Source organism: Augochlora pura, chromosome 5 (assembly GCF_028453695.1).
Source record: "Augochlora pura isolate Apur16 chromosome 5, APUR_v2.2.1, whole genome shotgun sequence".
Lineage (NCBI taxonomy): Eukaryota > Metazoa > Arthropoda > Insecta > Hymenoptera > Halictidae > Augochlora > Augochlora pura.
The window spans coordinates 6,726,294-6,736,990 of record NC_135776.1 but is presented as its reverse complement, the minus strand read 5'-3'; the positions used below and the strand labels follow the sequence as shown (position 1 = coordinate 6,736,990).

Sequence of the window (10,697 nt, the reverse complement as noted above, 5' to 3'; positions counted from 1 at the left end):
GCATTTAGAAATTATAGTAATTATAAGAGTATTTAAAAATTATAAATAAACGATTTTATTAGAAAAAATTTGGGAGTATCTTGTATTTTTTAATACATTATGTTAAGTACCGACAACTTGTTTGTCAATAAATTTCATTAAAAGTGCTAGCCATGAAAAGTAGATCCAATTTATTTTCTCGTTAAGAAATTAGATAAATGAAGAATTGGTTGCGTCAGTAAAATTTTTTATTCCATTCTTTGTTATTATACATTCACAGTGTTCCCGTTTTTCGTCATACTTTGTAATTAAAAGATGATGGTCAGATTTCGATTTAATTAATAGATCCTTTTGTATCCTTCTATCGCATAACCGAACGTTGAAATAGAACGTAGATAAAAGCCACTAAAAATTGTACACCATACGAAAATCATTGTTAGAAGCTCTATACTTTGCTCGAGGGTGGCAGCAATAGTAGAAAATAAAGAAAATTGGCTGATTCTTATCAATCGTTGAACCTCGAGGACACAATATTGTTCATGGCCTTTGACAGTGCTCCGATCTGCAACACAGATAAGTCATGCGAAATTTCCCGAAATATTATATAAAATATTATATAAGGAAAGTTCACTTTTTCTCTATTTTATATAAAAATTATCTTCAGTATTGTAGTTTCTTAGTTTGCCGAATAATTTTTAAATTCTTAACGCTTATAAAAGTATAACATATAAAATTAACAAGAAATAAATATTACGCTCGAAATACAGTTTAATTGCTATTAATAACTTCCCCATTAATTTTTAATTCAAACTATAGTTCTTTCAATAATTCTTTCTTTCGTTATATATAATATAATATAACTATGAAATTACTCTTAGAGATATAAAATCAATCAAGAAGCTAAAAAGAGTATATAATTTAATATACAATGAATTTTATAAAAATATTAAGAAACAACAGCGTGTTAGAATTATTTTCTTTTAACCAACTGTAGAAATAGAATTTCATTGCAACCTTTTCATTGCACTTTATTCGTGCAACTTTGCTTTTTACATTTGATCAATTTTACTCAAATCAAAGCTTATACTTTTATAAACATTTTTAAGTTGGTTAAAATCATATTTGGCTGTTTTTTTAATCAGTTATTCTTCGTTACGAATGATTATTCGTTTGATAAAAATTGGCAATGCAGGACTTACAGGCAATCGATTTTCCGAGCGTCCAAATCGTAGTCGCAAAGATGGCGATCGCTGCGACTTGCGGATCATCAGATGCTCCAAAGGAATATCGCCAAGACCAGCGTCCTCATATGCATTGCGTTGCATTACAAGTCTGTAAAGCTCGCGAATGTTCGCTGCAGGTGATCTATCAGGTATCTCGTCTAATGAATCCAGAAGAAAAATGTATGAAAATATTGAGAACAACGCTGTTTCATTTCTAACAATTAACTCTCTCCTATTCAGGCGCATACTGACGAACCTAATCTTTCGTATTAACATCATTTTGTCATAGAAAACCTTCCACATTTTTATTTAAAAAAGAAAGCAATTTTAAGTTTTAATTTGTTATTCAAATTTTATTTGTAACAAAGAGACTATTTTTAGAGAAAACATTTTCAAACAGCAGAAAAATTAAAATAATGCAATATCGTACACTGTAATTTATGTCGAAAATTTGTATTTTGCATAGAGATTAAGGATATCACAGGAATATTAATTGCAATCGATGCAGTAAATTTTGCATAGTGATTGGAATGATTTGAAAATGTTTTACATTATAATCAAATTACTAGAAAATATTAATTGTACTTCATGCAAATCGCTGCACTTTACACAAAGACTAAACTAATTGAATAGATACTAATATGAAAACAATTTCACATTGTATATTGTAATTGGCGTGGAATCTTTTTAAAAATTCATCTCAAAAGTTCACGGCTTAGCATCGAATACGATCTGAACCGCGATTAATTCGCAATATTCTATAATATTCGTCCGCCTCGGCGGCGAAGCGTCGACATTAATTACATTTCGCGGAAGTATTATCGAAATCGTGGAAACACCGTAGCGCTCGGTTATAAAACTCGGCATATCTATAATTCACGTGGCCCGCGAATACAACTAGAACAGCTTATCTCTTATTAAAGTCGTATTATAGTTTGATTACACCGGGACGGGTATCGATCACCGGCATCGCCGCTCGCGATCCTGATAATTCTAAGTAGAATTTCGCGTTGAATTTACCTGCGTACTCCATGTAGTTTTCCGCTGCGGAAACGAATCCCATGGCAGCGATCAGCAACAGAGATCTCGCGTATAATTGACAGGACATCATCTTCGACTGTTCTGTAATCAAAATGTGGCATCGTGCGAAAATATTCGTCGCTTCGGTTTTTCGTGATTTTTTACGGGATTTTTCACGTGTATATGTTTTCGACTGTCGGCGTAACGATCGTTGTAACGTAATGTTTTACGGTGTTACGTCGATTTAATTGCCATCGGTTCCAGCGCGTTATATGGATCACAAGTGGGCACACGGTTACACAATCGATTCCGCCCCTTTAAAACTCGATCATTGTTTCGTTAAAACAATGCAACCTGTTATTCAAAGGGGTCCGTCGCGGTGTTCCCTGTCGCAACGACAGTCAAGTGGTACGGGAATTTCAACTCTCGTAAAACGTCCATCGAAACGGAAAATCAGTCGGTCGGCGTCGCCGAACCGAAACGGAATGGAATAATTAAATTTTAGAAAGACAGCTTCCCTCGGAAGACGTTTCGGATAATATCGCCGAGCGGATAAACCGAAATTAGTCGGTTCCGTCTCTTCGTTCGCATAAGTCTTACCGGATTGATCGCCGGCAATCCATTGGCTCGAATTTAAAAGGCTCTGAGTGTCTCAATTTATTATTTGTAATTCGATTTAGTCGAGTAATGTGCTACGATGTAGCCACGTTCAAAGTTATTTAAGAGATAGATTTTCTCTCGAGTTTTCAATTTTAAACGATAAGTCATGTCAGATTTTAGAGAAGCAAATGTTGCAACGGAAGCGGGAAAGCAATCAAAAGTTTTACGATGCTTCGAAAGAAAATGGGCGAAGTCTTTTATTTCAAAGGAATATTTTCGTTTAGAAAAGAATTTCTTTATGCTCACGGGAAGTAATGAACGGAAAGAAAGATTTTTATAGAAAATGCGAATTGCAGACTGTAAAATAAGCTTGGAATACTTTCAATGAACATTTCAATGTTTTCACAGCGTGATTGATAACTGGAAGCAGAAATTGGGAAAATTCAGAAAAAATGCGGGAGAAACGATTCCACGTAATCTTGTAGCTGTGGAAAAATGTATGGAATATTATTTTATGCTAATCGGTTTATGGAAGCTAGGAAAATGTTAAATATCACGGAGGCGCGCGGTTGAAAGCTAATTGATAAAAACGGCGCCGTTCAAGTTTCATGCAAATGGACAAATGAGCTTAATGAGCGAAGAAAATGCAGAACGCATGGCGCGTGTGAAATTGGAACGGGAACAGCAATTAAAATTGTTGTTATCGTAATTGCAAGCAACGATTGATATCAAATTTAAGCAGTTCAGAGAAATGTGAATTAAACTAATTCGGCTAAAATTTATGGTAAAATTAAAAAGGGAAGAACCATCAGGATTATTAATTTAATTGAAGAAAAAAGTTTAAATAGTTTCGGAAGATTTAAGAAAAGTAGGCAATGGTTTAAATCGTAACAAATGCAACAATGAGATTAACACTTGTTGAATATTTAATTTTCTTTTAAATAATAATTGCAGAGACAAATTGAATTAATCGATGTGATATTCTGTTTCAGGACCGAAATTGCAATTGTCATTGCTGCAGGATAACGACTCATCTTGCAATTATATTGCAACCTTTTCAAACTCAATTTCCATAGTACAAGAATGGCTATTTTAAAAGAAATAACAAAAATCATACTGGGTGGCGGTTTCATCAATTTCAAGCTGCGGATAGAAAGCAAACACAGGAATGAAAAGGTATCGCACGAACTTAAAGGTATCATTAAATTATTTCTCATTTATCAGAACTATTTAATGAAGAAATCGATTTTCATTTACAGTGGGCTGCAGATGAAAAGGAGTAAGTGAAATGGGAGACTCTAAAAATATTAATTGAAGTCGAGAGTATCACATTGTATTACTTCTAACTTGTCAGAACTATTTAATGAAGAAACCAATTTTCATTTACAGTGGACTGGAGACAGAAAAGAACAAAAGAAGTAGGAAACCGTGGAAACATTAAAAGAACTTAGGAGTATCATTATGTCATTTCTGAGTTGGAAACCATTAAACTGTTAAAAGAAGAAATCGATTATAGCCTCTATAAAAGGAGTATAATATAGAGGAGTATAATATGAAAATTATAAAAAGAAAATCACAGACTAATAAATATCACTTCTAGTGTCAAAAGCCAAGGAAAGTTGGTCAAGAAAAGTCAAGAAAAATAGATTATGGATAAATGATTTAAAAAAGCATAGCAATTAGAAAAAGGAAGAAGAAGAAGAAAAGCCAAGGAAAACAGGAAATACTATGTGCATCAACGTTTAAAAAAGGGACAGCAATTAATATAAAAAAATGCTGAAGAAAGTAATAAATACTTTAAGCACCAATATTTACAAAAGCAATTAAATTTAAAAAAGAAAAAAAGAAAATTTCGTAAGCCAATATCTAAAAAAGGAACAGCAACTAATCTAAACAAAAGTTAAGGAAAAATACTAAATACCTCATGGACGAACATTCAGAAAAGCAAAATGAAACAAAATAATAGTAAATGGCTTACAAAGTTACGTTTGAGAAAAGGGAACAGTATTTACTTTAAAAAAATCAAAGAAAAATTAAATTTTAAAAAATACCAGGGATTCGAAGAAAAACCAAGGGAAATAGTAAAACACTTTATGGACTCACATTTGGAAGAAGCACAACGCAAAATTGTTCAGCGGCGTCTCAAAGAAGCGAAGCGAACTCACACTGTAAAATATAAAGAGATCGAGGTGATCCTTGACCAGTGGACGATTTCTCTCGTAACGTTAGGGTGCGATCTTTGGAATTGAACGATTCGCGCGACACGACGGTAACGGTACCAAGTGAGACAACGTCGGGGGTGTCTTCGTTATATATACGGATGCGGGGGATGTGCTGTTTTTCTGGGGAAGGGGAGTGTGGGCGCAAGACCCCCCCGATGACCACTCGAAAGCAACCACCAGCGATCTCGAGCGCACGCGTCCTTCCTCCGTTCGCTGGGTTCGAAACTCTCGTGCACGGATCTCTGTGCACGCTGCGATCTCTTCGACTGAAAATCTTCGGGAAACCGTCCTATCTCCCGGAGCCACTAGATATCTTCAAGATAAATGTTGATTCGAGTAGCTGTTTACATAACATCTCCAGTTAATTTTTCTCTTTGAAGCATCGGAAAGGCTCCGGAACACCTTTCGCTCGCCGAGAAAGATCGCCGGTGTAGCGTGTGCCGTTTGAATGATAGATTCACTGCTGAGAAGTTCCATGTGGATCTTGCGTTAAAGTTATGCGATTCTGCGACCATTGATCTTTTAAAATAGCAAGTTGTCTAAACTTTGAACCAATTGTTCTGTAAATGAGATTTTTATCAAGCATTCGAAGATTTTGTGATCGTGATTTCTGAAATCACTGGCACAATTCAGATTATTCATTGTGTGTTGCTTGCATTAATTTGAAGTTATGTAATTGTTTGGTGATTGCTTTTATAGAGAATCGAGCTGTATGAGTAAAGTCTGTGTTAATTGGTCTGTAAATGTATTTAGTTTCTGCCTTCAATTTTTGCTGTTAAATATTACTGAGAAAATAGTATAAAAATACAGCACACGTTCTAAAAGAAGTGGATATTTTAGTTAAAAAACAATGCAGGAAACACACGAAAGCAAATAGTTCTCAAAATGAAATATAACAGAGAAGTAACTTGTTTTTAATATTTGATAATTGGAACTTGAATTATATTAAATTTATATTATACTTTTGGAGTAAGTAGAATATTCTTCATACTAAAAATGGCACAGAGAGACGTAACTATCACTTATTAACACACATGATCCCTTACTCGCATTTATAACGCACACGCTTCCTTATATTGAAAATAATTTGTCTTAATTAATCTCTCCCCGTCTTATCACGGTTTCAAACAAGCATTTTACAAAGTTAACTATTCACCCCGCTACGATATTGATTCTTGGCCGGGGTGTAAATTTGACACCAAGGGAGAAATTAAGTTGAGAAAGTGAGGGTCGGATAAGGGTTTGATTAAATTGGAAAATAAAGAACCTAAGCGTTCTCTGCCTGAAGCAGTAATTTAATGAATTGCGAATACAATGTGGCCGTAGAAATATTTAACTTGAACTTAAATTTAACGGAATAATTTATGAGAAAATATTAGCGTTCTATTGCCAGAAATTTAGAAGATCAAAAACATTTCAATCTCGATATTTCAATAAATATCATAAGAAAAAATGGACGAACGGAAAGCACGAATTGCTCGCGTCTTGTATGAAATAATTATAAGAAAATGTCTCTTTGATTTGCGGACAATGGATCGCAATAGAAACGACTCCCATTATGCTTATTAAGAGAGAAATCGTCTTCTTGTCATCATCGTCTTGCTTCTCCTATGGCCGGACACAAATTTGAACAGTATGTGGTAAAGGGACAGTGAATAGGTATCACGGCCAAACCGATTCCCAGGCTTGTTACCTCTTAGATCCTTCGCGTGGGCAGACGACAGAAAGACACGGGATAGCTCCGCAGGAAAGAGCCGGACGTGAAATAGGCATGAGGGAGCTGTTGACTTTTTCCTGGCGCAATCCACGCTGAATTTTATTGAACAACTAAATAGAAAATGTGCCTCGTTCTGGGATCGATAACAAATATATCATTTTCCTGCGGTCCTTCGAAACGGAATATCCTTCTGCGAATTGGTTCAAATGGTTTGAACTTCTTTGCGATGTTGTAAGGATTACTAGTATGTTAGGAAATGTGTAAAGATACTTTTGTAAAAATTACTTTTGTAAAATTGTAATTGGTCGGCTACAAGAAATGAAAGAATTTGCTGGGTTTGGCTGACTATTGTCGACTTTTTCTACTTAGAATTGTAAATAGTTAATTGGTAGAAACTGGATGCTCTTTAGATTTTAGATTTTTGCTTTAAGGAACAAACTTTTAGTTGGAAACCTTAATAGAATTCTAAATAATTGTTATATCAGAAAGAATCTTTGAAATAGTGTTTTAAACAATAATTCCAAAAGAAGTTATTGGTCTATAATCCAAGTTGCAGGTTTTTGTGCGAAATAAAATTGCTCAATTGCAAAAAATTATGGGAATAGTACAAATGATAAAACTAAATAAAATGGGAAATGGTATCTAACTAAGAATTAATTATGGTTAATATGGCCCAAACGATAAAAATCATTCAAATGATTAAATAGGGAAGCAGAATTAATAATTTCTACCATTTGTATAACTTTAACAGTTTTAATCGTTCCTGCATTTCCAAATTCTTGCAATGCTTCTCGCTATAATGTCGTACAAGTCTAATTAGCTTCACGTAATTATTTTGCGCAAAAATCTGCAAAAAATCATTTACGGTGCGGCGGTGTTCAGGTGTAGAGCAAAAGGGTATTTAATAAGAGTGGCGAGTGACAGGGCTAGTTGGTCAGCGAGTCCTTTTTACAGGGTGCGATGTTTCGCAGAAGTAAATGCTCTATAAAGATTGAAAAACGTAGAACACGTAGCTCACGTTCTAAGAAAATTATCCGTAACAATTTGTCTGACCTACGTATTAGTGCTGCACTACTGGCATGGCTGCTCATCATCGATTACTTCCACTTGTGATCATCGAAATCGCTAGACCAGAGATCTTTATTAAATTGGTTTTCACCAATCAACAACGATTTTCTTTCTCTTCTTATTTTTCTTTTCTTAGCTTTTATAAAATAATTTATTGCGTAACAAATTTGATATATTACATCAAATGGAAGGTATTGGAAATGAAATTAATTTATATTTTACCGAGAAAATAATTATATTCTAGATTAACGACATTGCAATGTTATTTCAGCCTTTTGAACATTAAATTGCAAATCCCATTTCAAAAAATTAGAATTTGGTTATTCATCCGGAAACAATGGTTACATCCGTGAAACGACCGCGAGTACGAACATTAAAGAACCAACAATCGAGGAGTATTTTATTCATGAGAAAATTTAATTTTTCAAAAGCGATCTCTTTGTACAGAAATGAGTATATAAATATAAAATGTGTATAGCAAATGCTTACACGTGCGTCTGCAACAATTTCTTCGGAGGTAAAAATTATAAATTACATTTTCAAAAACAATATTCTCTAAATATCAGAATAAAAATAACTACCTAATTCTTATAAATAAATATCACAAAATTCTTCCCTTCCCGAACAGAGTATAAAAAATCGTGTTCAACCCTTAGACAATCTGGAATTTGTCGCATCAACGAAGCGAACGATTCCCTACGTAGATCGCCAAGTTATTCGGAACAAATACAATCCAATTATTTCTCTTGGGTACCATTATTTAAAAGGGAGTGATTAAGCTCGTTTCTGACATAACAGGAGTCGTTAAAAAGCCTATTGATTGGCTCCGGCTGGTTGGAACGTTAATTATCTTTCATTTTTCTCCGTGAACCTTCTGTTCGCTTTCTTATCGTATACGCCTCCCCTTCGTCGACGCGAATGATTGAATCGAATCGCGTTTAGTAAGCCCAAATGTCTACATTTGCCCGTAGATGTTTGCATCGAATGGCATTGTGCCTTCATCCCATACAGGAAGACAAACGGACACGGGGCCTGAGAATCGATAATTGACACCGATACACGTGTTTGCATAGACGGTTCGAGGGTGTATAGTATTCCGTTCTGACATTCTCTGTTAATGCTCACTTGAACGTCTCGGCTGTTAATGTCTGAATAAACACGTCTACCTGCGATGATCGACGCGTTAATTGGCGTTCAGCGGAAGACCCCGTGGCGCGCGATCACGAAAATTTCACGGGATTTCTAATGTGTTTGCAATCCATTCCGCAAAATCGTAGGAAGTTACGCGCGCCCGATATAAATCACTTCTGACAAATGGCCCGCTAATTATTCCTCAAAACTCGTACTCGAACTTTCCAAATTTGATTTACGATATTTGCGCGCGGAGCTGGTCAATTGTCAGGCGTGATTTATCACATTGCAAATACAAATAACGGTGCCGTGCTTCATTAGAAGTCAGATAAAATTGTTAAAAGCAGTTTCGAATGTCATAAAAGTAATTCGCAGTATTCCAATTTCCTGTGATTATTTTATTATAAATAAAATTAATAAATATTTTGGGTTTCGAAAATGAAGATTACAATAGGGCAGATTAAATAAAACATACAGTGAACTAAAAGTATAAAAATTGAAAAATTGAAATTTTAAACGTAACCTCGACGAAAACGACAGCGATAAATAACATAACTCGTACAATTATAGTCACGAGTCGACCGAACGCAAAGTGGAATTTAAACAAAATTTTTGCTCATCGGATTTCGCTTGTTTCCGAAAAAAAAACAAAGAACAAAACTTCGATATTTCCCCGGAGCGAAATATTAAAAGATTTAACGCGCTGCAAATGCATAAAATCTGTTTGCAAACCGGCCCCTGCGATTTACCCGTAACGCGAAACATATTTGCATCGCATCGCGTAATAAAACTGTGAATAATCTAGACACTCGTTTTCAGCCGGCATGAAATCCTGCAGAAGATTCGAATAGAAATAAAAAGCTTTAAAGCGTGTTTCGGGTTCAATTTTTCAAACCGTGGCTGGTGCAACAAACGAGCGACAACGTTTCTATCTGTCGAGAGAGGGGGGAGGGAGGGTGCGTCCCCCCCCCCCCATTTTCCATTCTTTCTTCAAACGAGGAGGGTTCGAATTGATCGCGGAGTCGAGAAAGATGCTTTTCACAGGCACGATAACGCGACTACTGTGCTTCGAATCGAGCGCAAACAGAACACCTGCGTTTTATCGAGCACCGTGGTAACTTCGCCGTATGCGGCCCGCCCGGTAATGCCTAATCATTAACCGATACGCGAACAGATACCGCGTCGAATCTAATAACCACGGTAAATAGCGCGACTTCCTCTGTGGATATTAAATCTGTGCGAGCTTGGATAAATGCGCGCCGATAAATCCGTTCGGCTGATAGAAAAATGACGGCGCGCGGGAATGCTTAGCGAGAATTAGAGCGAATCATCGCGTAACTGGCGTTTTCTCGCGTTTGTCAGAAGTTGGTAAATAATTGAGATTCTTATGGCCGAGATATTGTAATTCTATTTTAATCATTTTTTTTTTGGATATTTAATGCTGTAAAATCGTGGAGTTTTGTGACATTATTGAACTGTTTATAAGCTCGTGTAACTTTGAAGTCATATGACAATGCGTCGACATTTTATTAAATAATTTTAGTTTTCTTAATATGATGGCGTATACGTTTTAATTATTAAAGGTCTCTGAGATAACAAATAACAATATTGATGGTTGGGAAATATTGAAGTGTTAGATGTAAATGGTAATGTAAAAGTTAAATAGATGAAGAATTTTGACAATTTTACTGTAAAAGGAAATCTAAGTATTTACGTATCAAAAATTTTCAGTCAATT

At 35.2% G+C, this 10,697-nt stretch overlaps 1 protein-coding gene across 2 annotated transcripts; it reads right to left on the bottom strand.

Annotated features, from left to right (window-relative positions):
* Nucleotides 1–217: 217 nt before the first annotated feature.
* LOC144469951 (short neuropeptide F) lies at nt 218–5,097 on the bottom strand. 2 transcript variants are annotated; one of them, XM_078180701.1, is made up of 4 exons: nt 4,988–5,097; nt 2,223–2,324; nt 1,179–1,360; nt 218–541 (listed from the first exon to the last, which is right to left on the bottom strand). In XM_078180701.1, exons 2-4 carry the CDS (start codon nt 2,311–2,313, stop codon nt 485–487), a joined length of 330 nt encoding a protein of 109 aa, XP_078036827.1. In that variant the 5' UTR covers nt 2,314–2,324; nt 4,988–5,097; the 3' UTR covers nt 218–484. The 2 variants fall into 2 exon arrangements, with proteins under 2 accessions (XP_078036827.1, XP_078036826.1); XM_078180700.1 differs by having other exon boundaries at nt 4,926–5,091.
* Between the last annotated feature and the right edge of the window lie 5,600 nt (nt 5,098–10,697).